The sequence below is a fragment of the Diceros bicornis genome, chromosome 6 (assembly GCF_020826845.1).
Source record: "Diceros bicornis minor isolate mBicDic1 chromosome 6, mDicBic1.mat.cur, whole genome shotgun sequence".
NCBI lineage: Eukaryota > Metazoa > Chordata > Mammalia > Perissodactyla > Rhinocerotidae > Diceros > Diceros bicornis.
This window is the reverse complement of record NC_080745.1, coordinates 52950719-52977929: the sequence shown is the minus strand read 5'-3', so window position 1 is coordinate 52977929 and position 27211 is coordinate 52950719. Positions and strand designations below refer to the sequence as shown.

The following is a 27211-nucleotide window of genomic DNA, read 5'->3' as shown; positions in this document are numbered from 1 at the left end:
GTTAATAACCAAAATGTTTTCAAGTAAATAAAAAGCATGAATACCTGCTCATTATCGTCATAAATCAATATGTGAATTTGTCAGTTCCATGTTTTAAAGCTTCTTGATCTCTAACTAACTAAAATTTTTTCTTTTTTTCTATTTTTGTATAGTCTTTTATATTTATCCTGGGGAAAATATTTGAAACTCATTTTTCTTAACAGCAATAATAATAGACTAAGGAGCTAAACTCATCTTTAAAAAGGCTCTACCGGCTATACTATACCAACCTAGTGTTTGGCAATAATCATGGAAACTTAAAGTTTAGAACAGAGTTGATTTATTTTCGGGATTCTGACTAAGTGACAAAACCTACCAGCTGATGCACTTAAATAAGTATAATTATATTCAGGTTTAAAAAATGCAGACTGTATCACTAGACTGTGTACCCATTGAGGAAAGAAATAAAAAATATATATATACACTTGTATTCACAGTTTCTGGGATAAGAGTAGGTGCATAGTAAACATAGACTGATCATACATTCTATGAAGAATAGATTTGTGGGTTAATAGTGATAGAAACTGTGTAATTTGTTTAATTCTCAATATTAGTAAAGAGAATAAAGGAAAAGTAAAAAGGAAATTCTATAAAAAGAGGAAAATACCTGTCAATATTATTTTCCATTAAAAAATAATCAAAACTTTATATGGGATTATGTGAGAGTTGTTGTTGAAGAATAGTTCATAAGCAACCATAATGCTGAAGTTAAATGCAAGGGAATTAGTGTTTGAGCAAATCTATAAAACACAGAAGAAGGGAAAAAGGCAATGTGCTTTTAAAGGTGAAGGTTTACATAGGAAGTCCTTTCTGGTTTGGGTTGTAAGTAGCTTGGTTTAAGGAAGAAAGGAACCAGCAAATTCTCTAAGACCTTACTAATGCCCTATGGATCTTGACAGGCCAAGCTTGTGTCCCCAAGCTCTCTTTCATCTTGTCCCTGCTCAATCTGGCCTAGTGGCTGCTAGCCCTGTGAACTGAAGGCAGAACTCAGGACCCAGAGCCCAGGAGCAATGGGAGAAGAACTAGGATCAGAACGGGGCTGGGTAGATGGAAAGCTGGGTGGGGAGTGGATTGAGGGTAACTATTGAGGAGAAAATGATGCACCCCTCTCTGTTTATTACACTCCTACCCCAGTCAGAAAGGAATAGCTGGGTCCTTTAGTTTAAGCTGTGTCTGCTCTGGAGAGGGTAAAGCCAATTCTACAACATTAAAAAAAAAAAAAAAGAGCCATAAAGATGGGGTCACTGCATAATTTGTTGTCTAAACTGGGACACATTTGAGAGTGAGATGGCTATTAATATTTATAAAGTGAGATGACAGCTGTAAGCCAGGACTGTCCAGGCACAACAGGATGTGTTAGTACCCCAGAGAGATGTTGCTAAACACTGAGTAGGGTTGATATTCCTCAATCTCCAAGAAGTTCCTGCTGGCAGCTTACTTTCTTTAAAGTGCTGTCTCTTGATATCACCCCTCCCCTTAGACAAGGTAATGTATGTGAAAAGAGAACAAGCATATTCTTTTTTTTGATTTCTCTCTCAGAATAGGAGAAAAGTCTGCAAGGGGGAAGTAGATGCAAAAACGTGTTCTGTGTTTCATTCCAGGCACTTTTGAATGCATGAAGGCTTCTGGTTTCTGAATTATTTTTCACTTCTAGATTGGTTATGAATTTCCCTTCATTATCAGCGAAAGTATAAACTTTTCTTTTATCTTTCCTACTAAACTGAGAACTGAAGGTACATAAAGTTTGCAGTCTCCCATAAATGAGTCTATGTGTTCAAGGTATACAGTGCTGTCCCTATTAAATCTATGCATTCTACATTCGGTACAAACATGGTAAGAAAAAGCTAGCTTTTAAAATGTTGGACATTTTGGGGGCAATAGAATATTTTGCACCCATTTTTTTATTGAATAAAAAATATTTTACTCCCTAAATAAAGAGATAGGGTATAGGAGTCAGAAAAATGTCATTTTCCTAATAGTTTCGCTCGTTATAGCAGGAGTTTCTTTGCTTTGTTCTAACATTGGCAAATACAAACATATAGTCTGGTGGATACATTATGGTTTTCTAGAAATATGTTCCCATAAAACTCAGAGCATTTTCAAGATGTCACTAGAATGAAGGAAAATTTCAACATCAAATCAGTTTAACAAAAACAAGTAGATAACTGTTGCATCTCAGGTAGGAATGTTTGCTGCCTAGTTTTTCTCTGTCTTCCAATAAGTACATTAAAATTCCTAAATTATGCTATTAATACATTCTTTTAAAAGTATTGATCACAAAGTTCACTTATGGTGTTATATTTGAAACTTAGTTTTGTCTTTAACAGATGTATCTGCAATATGTAAAAATGTATCTACAAAATATAAAAAGTACCAAGTCTCTAGGTTAAGTTGTAGGTACGTTTTCACCCCCTGGAACTTCTATATGAGTGTAAGGAGCGGGAATGATCATGGCTTTATGTGAATATCAGGGCACATTGTTCACATTTAGTTGTAAGTTACTTTTGGGAAATCTTGGATACCGCTAGAATTGCAACAATAATAAACTTTATAGCTTTGAATACAAAGACAGTTTACTCAAAATACTAACTTTCTTTATGGATACTTATTCTGCAAAAGGAACCCTGGACAGTCTCCCTGCCCCCATGGATTCAGATCGTGACCCAGTTGTCTAAGACAGAGCTAGAAAATAGTCATTTAAAAATATAGGGAAAATTAACATAAATTGAAAATTATATTGAGGCAATATTTATGAAAAGCTAATCTATGCCATTGGAAGAATGTGTCTTTTTAAAAAAAACTTTTAAGTAAAACTAAAACTAATTTCCTGCATAGTTACTATCAATACATGGCTATAATTTAATTTCCACCCACTATTAAAAAGTTAAGAAACTGTAGTTTGGAAATATGTCCTCTTTTGTTAGATATTTTTGAAGTCAGTATTTTTTTTAACATGAGGTAGCTTTCTAGCAGCATTTAGGGTACTATTACCCAAACACAGTGTGGTTTGGCATGATACCAGATTTGGGTCGGGTGGGAGGGGCAGACTATTCATCTAGAATTACACTTTGTTGTGGTTGAAGGGGGCCTTCTAGTTATTCTAATGGGGTGGGAGAGAGTTATAGCAATTTGAGAAACGGCAGAATTTTTACAGGTAAGAAAAGAAGCTACTCTCACCGCTGTTCCATTTCCTCCTAAGTAACATTGGCTGATTTTAATTCTCGCTAGGCCATTAATTACCAAAATTTAGAAACCCAGTTCTAATTTACTAGATGTTTCTAAATTATTGGTTTGGGTGTTTTGTTATTATCACTTTGTTGGTTGACTATTTTTAATTTTTTCTATGAAGAATTTTTTCTAGGAAGCAATAATGTTAGAAATAACAGGAAAATGGATGTTGATACACAAGGTATTATGGGTGCTAATTTCTGAAGTCTAAAAATATAAACATCATGCAAAATAAACCTTTGGTTCTACACTTGATTTTTCAAAATTTCATTTTTTAAAGTTTCAAACTCATCACAGCAGGACTTGCTCTATATTTCTTAACTGGAGCAAAGTAAATACAAACAAAGCATGGTAGACACATTGATACTTTCTATGAATATGTTCTAGGGGAATTCAAAGTATTCTCTAGATTTTACTAGAATGAAGTAAAATTTCAGCAAAAAATAAAACTATACCTACTCACTTGAATAAAATCAGTCCCCAGGAGGTAAATGTCATGAACACTTGTGTTTTTTCTTGAGCAAGTGAGACAGTCTTCCAGTGGTAATTTTCTCGATACTTTGGTATTATTTTATGTTTAGTTCTTTGCTCTTAACCTTTTAAAAAAGTGATTATGATTTAATCTGGATAATGATTTTTCTTGTAAAGAGATTCTTGTATTAGCTAATGTCTGTTCATTTGATTAAACTAAAAACTCCTCTGGATCCAGTCTTCTATTTCACATTAACTAGACATGCAGAGTGCCCTTTTCCATTTATTTTCAAAGATTTTAAAGAACATTAAAACTTTTGATCTTGGAATTTGCAATGCTTTTTTGGACTGAGCATGAATTTGCCTGTCCCCAATGTAATCACTCCGAGTATAAAAGCAGGACTGTGGGGGAGTGTAAATTCGAACCTAAGAATTGCTCAAGGCAGAATTTTTTACTTTCTCATTTTTAGAATTAGTTTGGCCCAAGAGTTAGTTTGAAGCCAATATGAATTATATTCAAATTCCTACTTTTTATGAGATGAATACATGTAAAAATATGATTTCACTATTTGTTTTAACAATTTTTCATGCATTTTTACTTTTGACAAAAGTAAAATGAAAAAGAAAAATATTAAGGGATAGAGTAGTAATACAAAGAATAGAGCAGTTCCCAAACCTAGTTGCACACTGGAATCACCTCGGGATCTTTCAAAAATACTGATGCCAGGCTCTGATCCCAAGACGTGCTGATGTAATTGGTATGAGGTGCCATCTTGGCATTGGCAGTTTGAAAAACTCTCCAGGTGTTTTTAATGTGCAGTTGAGTTTGGGAACCACTGTCCTAGAGAGTATGAGGAACAAAACGTAAAGCTGAAAACACAAGGCCTTTCAGAGTTTCAGCGGTAGCGTTGAGGCCGTTGATATCTGACTGGAGTTAATTGAACTGAAAGGTTACAAAGACTTTTAATTGTTATTGAAATTTACCTGATTTTGATTGGAATCTGACCTGACTTTAGATCACAGAATTCTATTCTAGAGTTGACAAATTTTTCTATGCTTTTGTGTTTATGTTTTTCCTTGAGTCCTGTAGAATTTTAAAAGGGTCAAGGGATTTTTAAAATGGAAATTCTAATATTGTATGTCTTAAGCCACTAATGAGACTGGAGCGGTCGTACTAGGTATTTGGTGTTCAAACTTCAATTATTTCTGCTTTGAGCAAAAAGCAATCATTTACAAGTATGGCAAGAAAGTAGTGCCTTCTCCTCCCTTCTATCTCAGTTTTTGTAGCACCCTCAGCCCCATCAGATGTTCCTGGAGAAGTGGCCCAAAACTCTCGGGGATTTTGGTTAATAACTCCCTTGCTGAATGTGAGGAATCAGCTTCTAATCAGCTATGATGGATGTAAGGTTTTCCTGTGACAGCTTCAAGACCAAAGGATTCAGATATGGTAAAGATATCTGATACTTATTGAAAATAGAAGGAAGAGAAGGTAGAGGACTTCTCAGCAGATTTAATATAAGTGGGTTGGATAGTCCAAGACTGAACCCAAGTTAATGTAACTGTCTCTGAATGCTGGATGGTAGTCTGGGTGCTGCAAAAAGACCAAAGAAATGAGAGTAAATCTTCACTTCTCTCTTTGTTTGAAATGACTTTTCAGCCAATTTGCTGAATAGGAAAAAGTATCATAAGTGATATTCTGTAGATTTGACTTACATTTTTATGATATTAGAGATGAGCAAAATGAGACTGAGATGAAAATAAATCAATGTGGACAAGTCAAAATGTTTAAAATGAAAGTCATTTCAATTTGGGATGATTATTGTGTTGGGGGGATCCTTGAGAAGGGCACAAGTTCTAGGGAAAAAGAGGTGTGGGCTAGTGAGTTAATAAACAATGGGCATGGATTTGTTTTAACCATCTCTGCAACACATCACATCAATTTCCAGGAAGTCCCCAGGGGCTGCAAGGGACAGAGAGATCCTGACCTATGACAAATTGACTGGATGGAATTTTCGACTGAAGTGGTCCTGACTCCATCCAACCTTGGACAGTCTTTCACAAGCTCCAGCCTGCAAACATGCCCCAGGTAGTGGGTGATGGGAAACACCTTTTGAAAAGCAATCTCCCACCTTCTCTCTGCCTGTTTGCGACTTTGTGTATCAAACGCCGGTGTGAGCCAGGGTTAAGATTCTGGAGTTTGCTTGGCTCCCTTTGTTGTTACCGACTGCCCAGGTCTGCTCAGCCCCTGAATTCTCGCTAGCTAAAAGATCTCTCTCCGCTCTGCCAGGGTTTGTAAACATACTCCCAAGACACTTAGGAACCTTGGAAGAACAACTTCTGGGGGCAATGGCTCTTTAGCTTTCTGTTAGACAAAAGGCTCCTTGACATTTGATTTCATTACGAATAACATTCTCATATCACAATTCTACAATTAGTATAAGCTATACAGTCTCCAGAAAGGCATCACTGTAGGGAAAATATCACTTGTCATCATTAGGGGACTGAGTTAGAGGTTTATTACTTCTATATAGAGTTTTTTGTATGTCTTATTCTTAAATTAAAAGAAAGATATCTTCAGAAGGCTCCATATCCATCCCCTCGGGCAGTCACTGCGAAAGTGGGGTAGACCTCATATGCTGTATATGCTGCTAAGTCTTGTCCGAGGGTCACTGCTTGCTTGAGCTGGGCTGCGGACACAGGTGCAGTTGCATTGGGGACAGCATATCCTGGAGGAGGAGGCAGAGAAAACTTCATGAAAGGGATTCAGACTTGTCTCCTTCTGGCTTGTTGTTTTCTTTTTGGAATATGAAAATTTAACATATTGCTTAACGCCAAAAGTTAATGTGTACATTTTAAAAAGTGCTCTCGGGGGACATAATATCTGGGACTCCTTGATCAGGGGACAATGTTCCTCAAAATGAGGTCAACTACAGTGTGTCAGAATCACTTCACACTTAGAGAATTAGAAACATTGGGCATAGATTCCAAAAAATGAAACTTAACAGAGTGCTGAGCTGCTTAAAGCTTGAGATTTCGAACTTTCTCAGAGGGCAGAATTTATAAAGGAGGGGAGGCAATTGATGGGTTGGCAGGGCATGGGGGTCTGGGATCTGTGATCTGTGGGTATGGTTTGGCTGCACCCCCACTACCATCTAAATGAAATGTTAAAAACCATGGCCTTTACTCAAGAAGGATGTGTATGGACTGGCCAGATCAGTAGGAGAAATATTTAAAGTTTTAGTGTGTTTCTATATAGCACCATAAAAGCAAATATCTAGCTTGTCCACATTTAGACTTAACCATGAAGGGCAAAAAACATCTCCTGCCGCCATAAGCTGTCTTTGGTGTGTTCGGAGGCCTTGATGCTTGTCCTCACCCTCAGAGAACAACGGGGTTTGAGTGGTAAGGAAGTCATCACGTGCTTTCACGTGAGTGTTATGTCTAGCTGATTGACATTCACTTTTGAAGAAGAAAGCATAACAGTTATTATCTAAAATCAATATTTCCCTGTTAATGTTTTAGACCAAAACTGGGTATCTCTGAGATGATCCAAAAATTGTGAAAGATGACAAGAAACAGGGAAAAATATGCTTTGGTTTACGTGCTGTGGAAGTCTACCCAATCCCAGACATATTGATTTCTTTCTGGTGGCTTCTCAGGAAGTGGTGGCAGGAAGCTGGCTGGACTATTTTTTTAAAAAATTGAATCCACTCGTTGGCTGGTGCACTTTGGGCAGTAATGCTGACTAATGTACTACTGAAGTTTGGTACATCTCCCAAGGATATGAGAAATGTGTTAACAATTACTTTCAAAACTTTGGAAACAGTGTTTCCAAAGTAAATAAGTAAGTGAGTAAGTAATATTTGTGTGTATGTGTATGTGTCTATGGCATAGATTTTATCTTTAGGGATTTTGAATTTTCTTTTTCAATTTGGCTAATTTCTTAAGTGCAAAAGTATTTGTGTTTCAGACAGATTCTCGCCTTGGAGACTATTATTCTTTGCTTGACTCCACAGCAAAGTTATAAGAGAGGCTCTCAAATTCTTAGGCATTCCCAAGACAACTCTTATGCCTGAATATTTTTTACGTCTCGCAGGAGCAAATAGAAGTGAGGATAAGATACAACATTCTTGGGTAAAAGCAAATCCTTTCCAATGTGAAAGCAAACTTTAAATTCTCCTGACAGTGGCTCATTTATTTTTATAGTACATTAATTAGGTGTCTTTGGGGTACGATTTTCTGCAAGACAGGGGCTCAACTTTCTCTAAGAACTGTAGACGGACATGTCAATACCCTGTTTTATGGAAAGCAAGCACGGGGCTGATGGCCTCAGTATAGCCCAGCGGGAACCTTGCCCTCTGCAGTGGCAGCTGTTGCCTTGGTAACCTCGCAGGGGCGCACCACACATCTCCACGTTCCACAGAACAAAGCTCGAATTGAGGTCACATTTGTGTGTGAAGCATGATTAGTGTCAGCTTCACTTGCAAGAATGGAGGATAGATTCACAATTTTTGAGAAATCAAAGAGAACGAGAGTGAGCCCCAGGTATTGTGGATGTGAGGAATACAGCAATTCTCACACCTACACATGGCCAATATATGAATTAATCAATCAATAGAGACGTCGTATTTCTAGGTCTAGTCAGAACTCTCTGATTTGGGCTTATGGGGGTATACTGACACAATGACAAGTCACAAGAACAAATTTCTTCAAAAGAAATAAACTTTTATTACTAAAAAGAATGGGGTTACTCAGCAGTTAGTAACTGCTGAGGAAAAATTTTCAAAAGAAATTTCTTGTCTGGTCCCCCTTAATCTCTAGAAGATTCATTTTTAATTATTAACGTTTGTTGTGGTACATAATAAATGGGGAAAAGTCTTTTAAATGTGACCCTGAAGGCATGTTGATTTAATAGATAGGCTTTATTTTAAGTGATCAGCATATGTCCCAGACCAAAATTATGGAGCAGATAAAATGTGGCCTGATTATCCACATATTGAAAAGATCTCTGTCTCTCTCTCTCTCTGTCTCTCTCTGTCTCTCTCTCTCTCACACACACACACAGAGTTTTTGACTTAAAATAATTTAAGAAAAATATGATCTATACATTTTGTTCAGAAAGCAAAGTAATAATTTAAGTAGAATCAAAGATTAGAATTGGGGAGAGAGCCCAAGGATTGTTTAAAAGCTGATTGACCTTGGCCAAATTATTTCATCTTTCCAATACTTGGTTTCTTCATCTGTACAATGGGCATATGATTGATAGAACCATCTCTTGTGGTATTGTGAGCGTTACTGAGATACTATAAAGCACGCTGGGCATCTAGGTGAGTGCCTGGCACATGGTAAGAGTTCAAATAAACATCAGCTATTACTCTGTAGTTCCAAACTCGCTTACTAAAAGTAAAAACCAAACCAAACCAGATGCAGAGAGATTGGCTCATTCAAGATCACACAGCTGCTTAAAGCTGAGCCAAGACCGGACCGCACTTCTGCTGCCCGGCTTAGTTCTCTCGCCTTATACTTTCAATGGTTCACTTATCTGGCAAATTCTTTTTAGTCACAGAATACGTAAGTCAGATTTATTGTAGGTGGAATGACAAACAACTCTATGAGTCCATGGTACCAAGGAGGGTTTCCCTACTGTCTCTGCAGGGTGCCATTTCTGGCACAAGTTTTCCATACCTGGAAAAGGAGTAGCGGAAGCAGCAGCAGTAGGTGCAGTCGGTGTGTCGGCTCCGTCAGTGGGGATGCCCAGGGTCTGCAGGGTGTACTCGGCTGCATATGTCTTTGCTTCATCCACATAGGCACTTAGCTTCGGAGGTGTGAAAGGGTGGCTGGAAAGCATAATCAGTCAGGGCAGGAATTTTACATTTGTGCTACTGAGACAGGTGAAAACCTAAGGCACAGGTAGCTTTTTAAGATGATGAGATAATGGAATTTTGTGTGGGTATTTTTCATTCTCTTTGCTATTAAAGCTTCTAAATATATATGCACATAGGGATATTTGTGAATTGATCTAGAACATCAGTGGTTGATGACATTCCTGGAGCCTACTTGTAATTCATCACATAGCTATTCTAAGGTGCATGTGAAACACACTGGTTCCTAAAATGTGTAGAAATGCAGGCTCGAGGTAAAATTCAGAAGGTGATGTCCACTAACAGAGAGGTTATATCTTTGGGCTAAAATTTAAATGACAGAGGACGGTGTTATGTATAAAACGGCGATTTCATATGGTCCGACCTAAATACTACACAGATAAAAGAATAGGCTGTAGTTTTCATTTCTATTACACTTTACGTCTGCAGTTTTCCATTGGTTGATTCTTGTATATGGTCTTCATTGTCTCTATGAAATATCAGGGCTTTGAGATGGCAGTGTCATAGCTGGCACATACATTCTAACTTGACTCATCTCGACATTTGCCTTTAATAAAAAATGAGCAGGTAGGTAGACTTGAATCTTTATCTTATTTAGATAGTGATAGAAGACACTTAATTTACTGGAGACTCTTATTCTAAAATCTAAATGATTAGGAATTTGGAGAAGTTACGCACATGGCAGGATTCTGGCTGGCCAGAGCAGGGATGGTTATTTTGTACAAGAACAGTTGTCTTTGATCTTGTCCGATGGCAGAGTGCAGCTGATACACTGGCTGTCCCCAGTTATTTTTCTGACAAATTTCTTCTAATATCTACAAGAGCAAAAAAGTGATTTCCCTTTCAAATGTCACGTTTGCATTATTTCTCCAGCTTTCAGGTTTTTAAACTCTAGTCTTCAGAGTTTAAGCTAATATAGGAAGATATAAAATGCCACATGGTTTAATGACTCATAAAATTTAAGATGAACTCAATTTGAACTCCATGTAAAACGTTATGTCTATTAATTCATAAAAATCATTTTCACACCATTTACTCTAATATGTTTTTAGTTTAGTCCATTAGCTGTAACTTTTTACCAATAGTTTAATTTTATGATTTGTTTGATGTATTTATTCCATTTAAAAAAAATTGATATTCCAGCACCGTATAGCTGGATTGACTCATTATTACCCTCGATCCTTCTGCTTATAATGGTTTAGAGAATACAACCTAAGAATATATTCTTATTTCATATCATTTGTCATAGGGGTTTCACTTCACATTTTCATAAAAATGGAGTGTAAAAGTTTAATGGGTTAGTATTTATTGATGAGCATTAATAGATGGGTGCTGACAGTTGCAATGTCTTTGGCAAAATGCCACTTCTGGCTGTTTTTCCAATGATCTGATTTTTAGCATGTTGCTACATGTTTTTTTTTCTTCTTCTATCATTACTCCAAACTGAATCTTGCCTGAAGGCACATATTTCCTTCATCCTGAAGTCATTTTTGGTGGCCCACAAGCCCTGATGCTCCCGTTAGTCAGCAGATTCAGTGAACTGTGCAAAACAGAGCATAAATCTGAAAAAAATAACTCTTTAGGACAGAACAATGCCCCAGGATGAATCTATGGAGCTTCTTATCTCATTTATTCTAACACTAATCCAGCTATAATAGCATGACATTTTCCAGTTTATTAAATTTGTAGATTGCTCCTATCTTTATTAACTTTTTCTTTTTAATACTCTCAGTTTTGTAGATCTCTTGTCATCTACAAAGCATTCTTTAAGGTTCCTGGGCAATAGTAAATTGACTTTAGCTGGCGGATATTCTAAAGGAGTACCAGCTCTGACTACTGACTCTGCAGGCCAGTACTTGTCCCTCTGCTCTTCTTGTTGAAAGTTCATAACTCCTCCATGGAGTTGTTAAGTCTCTGTCAATGTTGCTTGGGGGGTTACATGGTCTTCGATATCTAAGCCATAGTTGCAGAAATTCAGAGACAAATTAATTAAAGAACTTTCATTAATTGATAGAGATGGTTACATATTAATATACAGCATGGCCAATTTTTAACCTGGGTTTGATATAAAAAGCAGAGATCATTACTCATGCTATAACAGCTCTTAGAACTATTATACAGAATTTATAGTGATGATTAGTTTTTATTTGCTTAAAAGATTTCTAGGTATCCCAGTACTTTAATTAGGTTCCTTATTTTGGGTTTTAACCCAAGATAGATTGGATGACTACCTTTTGTGTTTTCTAAGCAAAGCTCCATCGTGGTACTTACTAGATTTTATTATAATTATCTGTTTATGTGTCAGTATCCTCTCACTGTATTGCCATATAACTTTTTCCAGTTTTATTGAGATATAATTGACATACATCACTGTATAAGTTTAAGATGTACAGCATAATAGTTTAACTTACATATATTGTGAAATTATTACTACAGTCACAAATCTGATTTCTTTTCTATGAGTTTGGATTTTTTTTTTTTTGACTTCGCATATAAGTGAGATCATACAGTATTTGTCTTTCTCTGTCTGACTTATTTCACTTAGCACAATGCCCTCAAGGTCCATCCATGTTGTCACAAGTGGCAGTATTTCCCCTTTTTATGGCTGAATAATATTCCATTGTATATATGTATACCACAACTTCCTTATCCATTCATCTATTGATGGACACTTAGGTTGTTTCCATGTCTTGGCTATTGTAAATAATGCTGCTATGAACACGGAGGTGCAGATATCTTTTTAAGCTAGTGTTTTTGTTTCCTTTGGATATACTTCTAGGAGTGGAATTGCTAGATCATATGGCAGTTCTATTTTTAATTTTTTGAAGATCTTCCGTACTGTTTTCCATAGCAGCTGCACCAGTTTACAGTCCCAGCAACAGTGCACAAGGGTTACCTTTTCTCTACATCCTCATCAGTTGTTATCTCTTGTCTTTTTGATGATGGCCATTCTAACAGATGTGAGGTGATATCTCATTGTGGTTTTGATTTGCATTTCCCTAATGACTAGTGATGTTGAACATCTTTTTATTCACCTGTTGGCCATTCATATATCTTCTTTGGAAAAATGTCTATTCAGATCTCTTGCCCATTTTTTGTGTTATATTCACTTTTCCATCCCCAGCACTTGGTGCATAATGGATGCCCAATAAATGGTTTTTGAACAAACAAGTGATTGCTGTTTACCACTCTGATAGACACTTTTTTTTTTTTTTGCAGGGAAAGATTTGCCCTGAGCTAACATCTGTTGCCAATATTTCTCTTTTTTTTCACCTCCCCAAAGCCCCAGTGCATGGTTGTATATCCTAGTTGTAAGTCATTCTAGTTCTTCTATGTAAGTCACCACCACAGCATGGCAACTGACAGATGGGTGGTGTGGTTCCACGACCAGGAACCGAACCTGGGCTGCCAAAACAGTGAGCACTGAACTTTAACCACCAGTCCATCAGGGCCGTCTCTCTCTTTTTTTTAATCACCTAGGTAGTGTTAACAGAAACCTTAAATGAAATAATTTGTGTGTATAAGAAAGCCATTAATCCTATATAAGAAATACTCAAGATGAGCTTTTAGAAAACCAAGTTTTCTACTTGATTGCGATCATAAGGCTACTTCTGTAAATTAAGGGCTTATACTTTTGGGGTGGGAGTAGGGAAGTTTCCTTTAGGATACACAAACTGTAACTCTGAACAACTAGATGTTGGTTATGCAGTCAAAGTGTCTCTGCAGAGTCACAAGCATGTACTGCACATTCACAAGGAACAGTCTAAGGGTTAACACAGATCCTGTTTTGTGTTAATTTTAACCCTGTTTGTTATTCAGTTTCCATGCTGGAACACTTTTATGACTTTTAATTTTCCAGTAATAAAAACCACAGCTTCATGCAGAATCATGGAAACTTAGAATTGTGAAATGAAAGCAATAAAAACTCACCATAATGCCACTGTCCAAATATAATACTTGTAGAAGACTTAATTTGATATGACTGATGGCACCTCATAGTTAATATGAGTAATGATTATCACCATTGATAGCATGATGTTTTCTCATAAACACAATGTTTCCAAGATAACATCTCCTAAATGGTCTATTCATTCCTTGTCATGAATACTCTTCATTTGCCAACCAATCTGGCTCACACATGATTGGCATTTATTCTGAGCTAAGGTCTTTGCTTCATATTATTTTATTTAAGGTATTCGTTGATAATTCTTAATAGCTCTCAGGATCTTTGCATTTCAGTGGAAGATTATTTAAGGTGTCAAACTTTATAATTAAAAAAAAAGAGAAAGTCTATAATGGAACAATGGCACTCAACACTCAGCATTCTCTTGCACTACAGTATGTTGATTGGTCACCTTTTGTATTTAAAAAAACAAAACAATAGCCCAAGTAGGAATCAAGTCAAATCTTTTGATGAAAGGTGAATGATGAGTTTTGGTCCAACTTAAAGAATCTATGTCTGGAATAACATTACCTACCTGGGGAGCAAGTTTAATTCCTTGTGGTTTTAAAGTGACAGGATTCATTGGGGTGAGCTCCATCCCAGGTAAAAGATCATAGAGTTTGTCTTCTCTTTTGTCTCCTTTGACCTGGTATCCTCGACCCAGGCTTGTGTATGCCAAATAGCCACGGCCGCCTAGGCCTCTCACTCCCGCAGCCCCTACAGGTATATTCATGTAAATTTCTAGGAATGTAAGAAGGCATTAAACTGAATCAAACCACCAGAAATCAAACCACCCTGAATCTTACTGTAATGGAAAAGTTAGCCCAAGTCACATTGATGATTGCCCTGAAGATAGGTATAGAACTCTAGGATTCTAGTGTAATGAAACTCAACATAAAGTAGGGTTCACCATAGGTGTCTTTTTTAAAAATTATCTATGGAAGAAAGCAATACTATCAAAGCTATCAATACGTACACAAGCAACTTTAAAACTTTGGTACAGAGAAAAATTTTGCAATTTCTGTCTTCAGTTAACCTTTTGTTGACATTTTTCTGTAGATTAATAAATATTGGGAAGGTGTTTTTTAACATCCCAGCACAATATGACCAAGTGAATTAAGATCAGTCTTTAACTTTTGTTATTGATCAGCAAATCAGAAGTGAATTCTAGCTTCCTCAATTCCATTCCCAATGACATGTTGGAAAACTAACATTTAGAAAGTATGTTTTTAAGTTCACCATTTTCTCTCTTATGTTCTGTCAATGTGAGGCTTAAATTTCCATTGAGTTTCATTAATAGATTCCTTTTGATTTTTTGTTTTGCCACGTTGCTACTTTGATTTCCTTTTGGTGGCATAAAGAGATAAAAAAATTAAATTGATTACCCTTCATCCATGAATATCATTCATTGATTCCTTTCTTGTTAAAAGACAGGTATTTTTTTCCCTTGGAGTGCAGTTTGTTTTTTTCCTACATTACAACTGGTTGACAACTTATATTTAACATATGGATTGTTTAATGGTGTAATTTTAGATTATAAAGACATAACGTTTTAATGACATGATTTGTCATCATATAGACAGATTATCCTGAAGGAAATCCTTATGATTTCTTTTGTATTACAATTTTGGGTGAAGTGATTGTGTTATGAGTATGGAACTTTTAAGGCTGTTGAAGACTAGAGCTCCTAGGATGGTCAATTCTGTTTTCCTGAAAAATAGTAAAACACAGTAAGATAATTGTTTCCATAGTAATCTGGACATGCCCTTTTGCTTCTAAGTCAAACCCAAGAATAGATTTAAATACACAGTTTGTTGTTGAATTGCCTAGATTGGTGTCATTTTTGGAAGATAGAACTGGGATTCTGTTGGCATTAGCCACATCCTAGCAGAACCACTCTGAAGGATCCCATAAGGCAGAAACAAACTAGTTTCTTGGAAATAAAAATATTTTCCTTATCTTCTATATTGCCTGAAATAACTGAGCTCTTACTTATATAACTGCTTGAACACTTGGAATTATTATAGAACTCAAAAGGAAAGATTTATTGTTTGGCAGTTGTGTTGAGTTTGTTTTTTTCCTTTCTATTTGGACTTTACTATGTAGTTCCCCATATCCTGGAGAAAGAAGATGATTTCCTTAATAGTGTGGCTTTTTACAAGGTATAGCGCATATTTCTTGGGGAGTTCAGATGAGAATATCTCATATATCTGTTAGAATATATTTATTATAATTTGTGATTTATGTATTAAGATGATGCCACCGAGTCATCATCAAATACACATGTGCCTTGACAGATTTTGCTATTTGAGATAATTGGTTTTCATTGGACCATACTTCTCTCACTTGCAATTTTATGAGTCACATATGACTGCAATATGGTGGTCCAATGAAAAGGGAGAAGCAAACAATTGTGGACCTGAGTTTTAGTTTGTGCTAATTTTATGGGCCCATGCAGAGATCAAATGTGTGCGTTAGACTCATTTGCACTATGTTCTGACCAAGTTTTCTTAATAACCAGTTGTAATGTGAAAAAAGATTCCTATGGAAGGAAAACTATTGATATAATAATTGATTTTTAATAAATGGTTAAAAGTTCTTTTCTCCCAATGGACCCACCTACTTTGTCTAAGGCTGTTGCAATACAAATCAATTGAAATCTTAGAGTTATTCTAAGGAAGGCAAGAGCTGACTAGTTTTACCTCTAACAGAAGGGGCTCGGATAATGGCCCTGTTGCTAAGATGTCCTTTGGTGGCTGGGAATTGAAGGCTGGGAATCGCTGTATAGGCCTGGGGGGCATAGAAGACAGGAGCTCCAAGGTAGGTTGCTGTGGGATCATAAACATGGCCCAAAGAGTAGGTGTACTCTCCTTGGAGCATGGTGCCCCTTCCACCTGTGCCTCGGGTGTACCTAACATAACTGTCCTTGTCCACTGGTTTGGCTAGGGTCACTTCAATGGGGGAGCCATCCAGCACCTGTTGTAGAGAGCAAGGAAAAAACAACATGAGATGATATGAAGACAACCAAGTGTGGCTGAGCCCTAGTAACACGTCTCCTTCTAAGTGTTTTAGTCTATTTGCTGCTATGTTTACTGACTGTTTCACTTACACATGTCTTGTCTCTTCATAGGTTGGTGTTTGTGTGCCAGTTAAGTTTTCCCTGAGCAGTTTTGTTGGTAAATTGCATATAATCTGCCAACAGGTTTGAAAGTGACAAATTGGCCGCTGTCCCCTGACATATTGGTTATAAATTTATTATCTGATACAATCACTGAGACAGAGAATTATGTAATATTTTTATATGATATATATGTTTTAAATTACATAGTTATATAATTATATAATTCTAAGAAATTTTAGATTAGGTATGGGTGGAATATAATTTCCACTACCTGGAACAGTACAATAAAAGTGAAAGGAAACCAGTGAAGAGATCTATCAATTGTTAACACCTTGGCATGGGCAGCCCAGTCAGGCCTTTCTAGCCAGCCAGCTAAATGTCTTACTCCTTAGAGCAGCTACATGATAGGTAAGTTTTTACTGGATAAAAGAGAGGCTTAGAACTGGGGCCCTATTTAAAGAAGAAGACTCAATGAGACTATTGCATTGTCCCTCTTAGGTACTTCCTTGTGAAGCAACATTTTGATCTGCTAGAGTTGGGAACTAACAGGGATGGCAGGGGGAGTGTTGACGTTTCTCAAGTATTGCACTGCTTAAAACTTGTCCTCAAGAATTATTGGAGTGGTTCTTTTTTGACACAAGTTTTTGACATTTTGCAAACAGATCAGGTGTTGAAGATAATGGTTGTGTGTAGATCTATATGTATGACTCACTTTCATGTATTGCTTGCATACACAAGAGACAAAGATGGCTCTCAACAAATACTTGGTAGATTGATGTATTTCTTATCAAAGGGACAAGGTGTTGTGAGGAAGCATTTGTGGCTTCTTTCTAATAAGAATATTATGGGCTTCTAGTTTTTATAAAGAAAATAAATGATACGAAGTGTTCTTGCAAAAATTCCCTTTCACCGCAGCTCATGATTTTGTGAGTGATTCAGTGGTTCCTGGATCACTGAAGTCTGCTGGAAAAAGTTTGTGCTTCATAGTCATCCTGACCATTTTGGTCAGCCTATGGAGTGACTTGCCTCTAGTTTTATGCATCTACCCTACTTTTTTTTTTTTCTTTGCTGAGTAAGATTTGCCCTGAGCTGACATCTGTTGCCAATCTTCCTCTATTTTGTATGTGGGTCACCGCAACAGCATGGCTGACGAGTGGTGTAGGTCCATGCCTGGGAACTGAACCTGCAAACCCAGGCTGCTGAAGCAGAACATGCCAGACTTAACCACTAGGCCACTGGGCTCGCCCCTATCTGCCCTACTTTTTGGTAGTAAGAGCCAGTATCAAATATGTTAGATGGAACACACTGAGAGATAATATTCAATTATCACATATTGATGTTGATGTAATTAGAAGAAATAGACTTGGAGTATTGAAGGAGTGACCTTGAATATAAGATTCTTTATCTTCAGTCCTGTCTTCAGGAAGATGAGAGACCCAAATAGATCTCTGTTTATAGGCACTTCCATATCAAGAGGTGTTTTCAGTGAAATGATTCTTTACTGCAAAGTCAGATTTCTTATTGTAATAGATTTTGTTCTGTACTCTTTTGCCCCTCCAACAGTGTTTTAAACTAAGTATTGTATTTTACTTATTTGGTTCAGACATTTCAAGAGCTAAGACAATATCTTATTAATCTATATGGCCTCAAGCCCAGCCTTGTACATCATAAACATCCACGAGTATTTATAAATGAATAATCATGTCCAAAGCTCAATTCGTCACCTTTCCCTTCAAAAAAGCTTCCCTTCCTAACTTCCCTAATAGCATTATCCTAGTCTCCCATATTGAAAACCTATAGTGACTCATCCTTCTTTCTCACTCTTATATCCAATCAGTTCTTGGGTCCCTTGAATTCATCCCCTAGTCCTGTGTACAGCTCTCTCCTATAGTCCATTCCTACCCTAGTTGAAGCCCTTACTTCTTCCCATTTGGGTGAGTGTAGTTGCTTTTTGCCAGCCCTGGTGGTCTAGCGGTCAAGATTCAGCACCCTTACTGCCATGGCCTGGGTTCATTTCCCAGTCAGGGAACCATACCACCCATCTGTCAGTTGTCATACTATGGTGGCTGCATGTTGCTGTGATGCTGAAAGCTATGCCACTGGTATTTCAAATACCAGCAGGATCACCCATAGTGGAGAGGTTTCAGTGGAGCTTCCAGACTAAGACAGACTAGAAAGACAGACCTGGCCACCCACTTCTGAAAAAATTGGTCATGAAAACCTTATGAATAGCAGAGGAGCAGGAAGGTAAGAGGATGGTGCAAAAAGACTGAGGGTTCTGCTCTGCTGTACACACGGTGGCTAGGAGTCAGAATTGACTTGAGGGCACTAACAACAAAATAGCCATTTTAAATTTTTATTTACTATTATTTTTTCTTATTGTTGAGGAAAATTGTCCCTGAGCTAACATCTGTTGCCAGTCTTCGTCTATTTTGTATGTGGGCTGCCACCACAGCATGGCCACTGACGAGTGGTGTAGGTCCACGCCTGGGAACCAAACCCAGGCTGCCGAAGCAGAGTGTGCTGAACTTAACCGCTAGGCCACTGGGGCCAGCCCAAAATAGCTTTTTAACTCATTGTAATTACATCTCTTTCCCTACTCTATAAAACTTCAACTCGTAGTAGGTTAATTTCCCTAAATTGTAAATGTGATCATTACGCTACTGTACAAAAAACTTCAAAATCTCATCTTGTCTAGTAAATTAAATATCCATATGTATACTCAAAAGCTTTCATAGTTTCTAGGCAAATTTACTTTTGATTTACCCATACCACATTATAATTAAATATAATTGTAATATTTAGTATATACTTAATAATAGCATTGAATATATATTTAATTATGTAATACATGTAAACATTGCTATAAAAATATCTAGCTATAAAAATTGCCAACAATTTGAATACTTTTGCATTGTAATTATTCTAATGTAATTATTTAGCATTTAATTTATGATTGACTGTCTCTTCTCAGCAATCATCATGTATCCTCAGGAATGTTTTCAAATTGAGAAACTCTAACCTACAAATTGTTTTCAAAGTAATAACATTTTGGGGCCGGCCCCGTGGCTTAGCGGTTAAGTGCACGTGCTCCGCTACTGGCGGCCTGGGTTCGGATCCCAGGCGCACACTGATGCACCGCTTCTCTGGCCATGCTGAGGCCACGTCCCACATACAGCAACTAGAAGGATGTGCAGCTATGACATACAACTATCTACGGGGGCTTTGGGGGAAAAAAAATAAAAAAAAAGAGACAGGCTCAAAGTAATAACATTTTTATGATACTAAATGTAATAATCAATGAAGATGAAATAATATTTTTCTCCATAGACTTGTATTTAAATGTGCATTAATTTTTGTTTTGCAGTTTTCTTTTTGTATTTCGGAGTCAGTAATTTTATTCCCCTGGGACTCAAACATTTCTGTAGGCCCTGGAGGAGCTCATATGCCCGGGGCCCCAGTGTGTCTGAAGGGGCTGCACTGGGAGATCCTCTGCCTGCCCTCCAGATCTACTCCCAACCATCTCCAGCCTCTCTACTCTGGGAGAGTGTTCTCTATGGAGCCCTCGTCAGGGCTCCTGGGCCTTCTGGGTTATGATTGGATTTGACCAATGGAGAGCCCTGGCAGGATGTTGGAGAGAGAGATAACATTGAGTTCAGGCCATTTCTTCTTCTGGCTCCCTCTTTGAGAGGTCACCTTGCTCTGACTGTGTCCCTTGACCAAAGATCACCACTTCTCCCAAAGAGACCTGCTCTTTACAGTTCTCTCTCCTTTAGGTTTCCCATTACTTCTCTATCCATTGTCCCTTTGACTCTAGGAGTGCCATGAACCCTAGGTTCCAGCACTATCTCTTGATTCCCCTACCCCACACTCACACCTTTGTAGTTAATACCTTTGCCATCTGTCTGCTATTAGGACTGACTGATGCAAGGCTTGACGGGTGAAACAGCCCTACGTGCATTGTGTTCTAACCAAATCGATTTAATCTATTTACTTGTATTATTCTCCCATCATATCTTGCTCTTTCCAAATTCTGTGCCTCTGTCTAAGACTGCCTCTCCTTTTCCATGTTTTTTCCTTTTGGAATTCTGGCCAATTTTCATGGCTTCTCTTAGATATTATGTTCTCATTTTCATGAAGATTTTCTGAATTTTGTATGACTCACTCCTCCTTCCTTTGAATGTTCTCACCACTTTTTATCTGTTTTTCATGACACTTACCTGACTGTACTTGGCAGATGTGTCTGTGTACTTGTCTTATTCCTCCGGCAGACTTCTAGCTCTTTGCTTAGCACCTTTGGTGTGATTCTTTTTGTATCCCAGACATTATTTAGCATAATAAGTGGTCATGCTAAGTGAAGCCTGATAAGCTTCTGTAGCTTTTTCATGTTTATTGGACTGATGAGTAAATATTGTGCTGCTGGTTTCTATGTATTAAACCAGGAGTAAGGATATATAAGTTAGTTTTTCCCCAGACCTTACTCTTGGCAAGGCGAAGAGATTCTAAGCTTTCAGAGTTGGAAGATCAAACTCTGAGGGTAGAACCATAACTACGTTGACATCTTTTCTGATCATCAGCCTCCAAAATACTGCACTACAAAGGCCATAATCTCTTTGAAGTAATGAGAGGAAATTTGAATTGGGAAAATACCTAGAAATAATCTACTTCAATCCCCTCTTTCTGTGGAAATTGAGGGCGGTGACTTATCCAAATCAGCCAAAATAAGAGGTAGAGTTGGACATATGAGCCACATCTCCATTCTATTTTCCATCACTTCTCTTTTGCTCATCTTAAATGGCCTGAGGCAGCAGCCATGTCAGAGATGAAGAAAGCCTGAGTGAGATAGACTTGCAGAATTGTTCTTTTGAATGAAATTTCCACACCAAACTTTGATGGACTCTTCTTTGACCTGTATTACCTTCCCATTTAAGGCTTTCATAGCCTCAACTGCATCTTCTCGGTTACTGAAGTGCACGAAAGCATAGTCTCGGATTTTCTTCACCCTCTCCACAGCACCTGTACGTGGAGTGAAAGTAGGCTCATTAGCAAACTTGAAATAGCGCTGAAAATGCTGTATTTTAGCATTTGGCTTCTAACAGTATTTGATATATTTTTTTTTTTTTGGAGACTCAATATTTAGGTAAGGATCTCATTTAGAATACTTCATGTATCCAGGGTTAAAATTCTACACATTCAACAGAAGATTTTGTTTGCAATTTTTTTATAACACCTATATTCTGCCTTATTATGGTTAGTTATGGATTTGTTTTCCACTTCCTAGATTATAGGATCTTTAAAGGTAGGAGTGGTATCTTACTTTGTATATTATATAATATAAAAGATAGTAACTTATACATGGTAAAATATTTGTTGAATTGAATTGAACTCAATTTTTGGTCATCTTATAAGCATATATTTAGGTGATTGCCTTTTAAAATTTTATGGCTTTTTCCCCAGAAAAATACCTAATCTCTTTTGATTTATATAATAAAAACTTAGAATTAGATTACATGTTAGCAATGATTTACTTTAATTTTTGTTTAGTTCATTTTACCTTTATTTATTTTTAACTTAAAGATTAGGAATCAAAGGTTCTGACAAGGTAAGTGAGGAGTCCAAGCTAGAAACTGGAACCCAGATCTCTTATCTGCTTATGCAATACTGTTTTGATGATTAAAAACAAAAAAAAAAAGTATTGGGCCGGCCCAGCGGCGTGATGGTTGAGTTCACATGCTCTGCTTTCGTGGCGCCAGGTTCGCAGGTTCGGATCCCAGGCGCGGAGCTGCACACCGCTCATCAAGCCATGCTGTGGCTGTGGCGTCCCATATATAAAGTAAGCGAGGATTGCCACAGATGTTAGCTCAGCGACAATCTTCCTCAAGCAAAAGGAGGAGGATTGGCAACAGATGTTAGCTCAGGGCCAATCTTCCTCACAAAAAAAAAAAAAGGAAAAAGAGTAATTTTTGAAAGAACATCTGAGAACCAAGATAGTTCCTTACCATGCTGTTCATGATATCTAAAGGTTGGAAACAGTATAGATATGCACTAAGTCTACCTTGAGGAATGTCTTTTACAGAAGCACTCACACATATGATAAAGATCATGCATAAAGATATCAATTACATCACTGTTGAAATAGCAAAAATAAAACAATTTAATATCCATTTTCACAAGAGTGATAAAATCTGGTAGATCCATATCAAATAACACCAAGGAATCTTTACAGAGAACAAAATAGATCTATATGTACTTACATGGAAAGATTCAAGACCTACTGTTAAATTTAAAAAGTTACCAAATAATAAGTATAATATTATAGCATTTATGTTTAAAAAATCCCAACCCATATACGTGGACATAAATATGAATATGCACACACAGAGAAAGAGAACTGGGAAGATAGAGACCAAATTGTTAATAGGAGTTACTTTGGGAATGACAAGAAAAGTTGGGGAGAATGAAGGGGACTTCCATATTTAAATTTACATACTTTGGTATTTTACAAATATTTGTGATGTTTATTTATTTGTGCAGTAAAAAAAAATAATAAATCAATTTAACCTATTTTTATGTAGAGGAACTGCTGTATATGTTGATGGTAACGTAAAAATAAAAAAAGTTCTATCAAGATGGTTGAACTTTATATTTTACATTTTATCATTAAAGTGTTGTTAAAAAATATTGTTGCTTACTCAAGTTTAAAAAAATAGAACTTTTGCATAGAGTAAAAGTAAGATGAAAACTTAACACTAACTTGTTAACAATTTAGCATGCAAATTATCCTCTTTTAGTTACACTCACTTGGGTGCACTTTGAGCGACCAGGTTTTCTTCTATTGTTAGTTTCCAGAGACAACACACGATGGGACCCTATGCCAGGGAGGATCAGGAGAGGAGATTAGTCCTCTCCTTTCTTCCTCTCCCCATCTAAGTTCAGTTATCTATCCTCTTACATTCAAGGTCACAAAGGCCATTAGACTTTCTACTCTACCACATGATTCAATGGCTGTAAACTATCTCCCTTTGGACTAATGGTAGGGCTGTAATGTAACCTAAGGATAATTTAAAAACATTGTGGTACCTCTCTCTCCCCTCAGCATTCAACCTTTGACTTCTTATGACAATGGTTGTACAGAGCAAAATTGTCTGGCCAGGCTGAGAAAATAAATAAAGGTGTCTGAGACCATGAAGCATGGGACGTGTAATTAACTGAACTTCCAACATGGCCTTTTTATTCCTTCAATGTCAGGTGGGGTAATTATTGTGACTCAACCCCATGGCTTGTTTTGGTAATTGAGAAGTAAGAGGTGGGGGCCGGCCCCGTGGTGTAGTGGTTGAGTGCACGTGCTCCGCTGCTGGCGGCCTGGTTTCGGATCCCATCCCGGGCGCGCACCTTCACAGCCCATGTCAGGCCATGGTGTGGTGGTGTCCTACATAAAGTGGAGGAAGATGGGCCGGGTGTTAGCTCAGGGCCAGTCTTCCTCAGCAAAAAGGGGAAGATTGGCAGATGTTGGCTCGGGGCTGATCTTCCTCACACACACACAAAAAATAATAAATAAATAAAAGAATAGGCTTTATTTAAAAAAAAAAAGAGAGAGAAGTAAGAGGTGGGCCAATGAGGACCTCTACTTTTCTAGTCTGTGCCCTATTTGTTCTCCAGTGCCATCTTCAATGTAGGCTCTACTAGACGTTAGCTCTCTGAGAATAGGATCTGCTTCAGAAGCATGTTGGTATTGTCTTCATCCAGTTCCTACCTAATGCCTTGTTCACAGGGGCTGCTCAATAAATATACATGGAATGAGCGAATATTGTCCATCAATTCACACTCCAGCTTCTATCATCCACCTTAGTTAGGTGGCGTTTCAGATGATAATGGATTTAAGTGTTCTCAAATTCCGCTTGCAGATATTGAAATTGGCTTGCATTTTTGAGCAACGATATCCAGGCACACCTGCTTTTGGAAATCTTGGTATATAAATATTTAGTCTCATAAAACAGACAAATTAAAAAGTGAGAGTTTGTATCATAAAAGCTAGTTTTCTCTACAATAGTATTCACCACATGGCTTATTTTAATATGTTCATTCTTTAGTGTATGAGTTTGTGTATTGATTGATCATCATTTGGCAGAGGGTGAGGCCATAAAATATCAGTAGTCACCCATCAGCAGTGGTGAAAAAGACATTCTGAAATCATAATACAGGAATTGGAAAAATATTACTCTGTTTATTGTCAATTTGTCAGCAGCACATCAGTTCCCTGATGGAAACACACTTGCAGTCCAAAGGGAGGATAATCAGAGGGCCATGGTTCTCAAAGTGTGGTCCTCAGACCAGCAGTATCAACTTCACCAGGGAACTTAGTGGAAATGCAAATGGCTGGGCTCCACCCCAGACATACTGAATCAGAAACTCTGGGGGCAGGGCCAGCAATCTCTCCAGGTGATTCTGATGCCACCAAACTGTTTTAAGAAAGTCAGATTTCATAGAATGACTACAATTGGAATTTCAGCAGATACCCTTAGGCTACACTGGCAAAGAACAGACCTTTTCAGGCCTCAGTTTGTGTTCTAATTGTCACTTGTTTCTTCAAGTGGCAATAAAATATTTTCAGGTTAATCAGGGTTAAAATAATATATGATCAAACACTTGCCAGCAATATTCAGGTTCCTCTGAGGAATTTAAACTTTGAATAGAATTCTTAAAGAGTTATTTTCCTGTTTCTCTCCACAAATTTTTCTAGGTAAGTATGAACACATCCTTTCCACTGGAAAAGAAGCTAGTTAGCTCTGACTTTTTCCTCCCAATCCAGCAGATGTCTGCAGGTTGTCCACCCTCTGCAATTCATATTCTTTTGCAGAGTGACAAAAAGAAGCCACACATCATTACTGAGCCCTGAGAGTTGTGCCACCAGCCTCAGGATGAGCTGTGGAATAGCTGGACATACTTTAGGTCTAAAAGGAAAATGATGCGAGAGAGAGAGAAACAGATCTGGCATTCATTATTTTCATTATAATTAATAGGGCCTGGGCAAGTGTCTCTCTTTAATACACAGACTGTGAACACTAGTAACCACTGACTATGAAAGGAAGCAGCCTTTTAGTAGTTTCTCATTCCAGCTCCCCACCCCCCAAAAAAGGTAATGTTTTAATTAGATAAAAATAAGTATTATTCACTCTGGGAAGGTAGAAAGTCAACACAAATTGGGAGGTGGTTGTGGAGCAATACACACACACACACACACACATATCAGTTCCTATGCCCACAACTGCATCAACTTTCAGATCTCAGCTTACATGTCACTTCTCCTAAACATGAGTCTTCTCTGCACGCCAGAGTAGGCTGTCATTACATCTTAACCTCCTTCCTCACACACATCACACCTGTTATCTCTCCCCACAGTGCCTGACATATAGGAGCTACTGAAGAAATGATAGTTGAATGTATGAGTGAGTGAATGGAATAAGGGTGGGGCTTGGAGGTCTTAGAGTTGTTAAGAACATCCTTTTAACCAGATCTGGATTCGAATCCAGAATTTGCCACTTGCTAGCTGTATGACCCTGGGAAAGCTACTTAACTGCTCTGGTCCTGGTTTTCTTATCTAGAAAATAATGGAAGTAATAAAGTAACCCACATCATAGGGTTGTTGTGATGAATAAATGACACATGATGTGAGCGTGCCCACTGCAATGCCTGCCTAGCGTATAGTGATGCAGTCAATCATTTGCTATTTCTATGTTAGTTATAAATTCACAGCTGGAAGTGTGGAGCCACACCATTATACTAAAATGGCAGGGAAGCCAGAGTTCCTGAAGGCTGGAAAAAGATAAACCTTTGGTGAATCTTTTAAAAGGGAGAAGTGACATCCTTACTAATTATCTTCAGAATGAATGAGCAGTTTATTCTGTTACACCTGACACAGCACACAGAGTTGGAAACAGGTAACATGACTATGTGAAGTGGATATTCTCAGGCAGTTTTAACATGATGGTACCATGGCTCATGATAATCAACAGCTTAGAGAGTTATTGCCTGGAGACAGAAAAATTCTCATTTTTGGAAAGATGTTACCATAGTGATAAACTTGGGCCAGAATGTGTTCCAAGACACACTAATCCCTCAACATGGTCTGCCAAAAGACGAGATCCATGGTCCAAAAATTTGGGAAATGTGACAACCCATATTTCTTCTTTTGGAGACTTTCAAAGCATATTAGAAGGCTAAAGACTCTGATAAGTCCCACAATAAAAAAATCTGGTGATTTTTTTTGCTGAATTTTCCTGAATCTGGTGTTTACAAACTTTTTTGACCATGGACCCCTTTTATCAGTAACATCTACTAACTACGAGTTTGTGTAATTAGTGTTCTGCAGAACTGGCTTTGGGAAATGCTTGTTTGGACCTTGTTTCTTGAAATGCTTTACCTGTCTCAGTGTCGTAGTTCCCGTATGAGAAAAAAGAGCTGGGGAGTCAATCTCATGGCTTAAAATTGATAATGAAAAGTACTGACAAAATGAGCAACAACTAATTA

At 37.5% G+C, this 27211-nt stretch overlaps 2 protein-coding genes across 3 annotated transcripts in view; one reads left to right on the top strand and one right to left on the bottom strand.

Moving 5' to 3' along the window:
• Positions 1–27211, top strand: part of ASAH2 (N-acylsphingosine amidohydrolase 2) — a 213628-nt gene that overhangs the window by 141519 nt on the left and 44898 nt on the right. The window lies entirely within an intron of this gene.
• Positions 6313–27211, bottom strand: part of A1CF (APOBEC1 complementation factor) — a 51698-nt gene continuing 30799 nt past the window's right edge. The window contains exons 6-11 of one of the 2 annotated variants that reach the window (XM_058543440.1): positions 21603–21700; positions 16266–16539; positions 14099–14304; positions 10299–10435; positions 9424–9575; positions 6313–6464 (exon numbers count right to left, since the gene is read on the bottom strand). In XM_058543440.1, coding sequence (XP_058399423.1) covers positions 6313–6464; positions 9424–9575; positions 10299–10435; positions 14099–14304; positions 16266–16539; positions 21603–21700 — 1019 coding nt within the window. The remainder of the gene's footprint in view (positions 6465–9423; positions 9576–10298; positions 10436–14098; positions 14305–16265; positions 16540–21602; positions 21701–27211) is intronic. The other variant, XM_058543441.1, reaches the window with a different exon arrangement.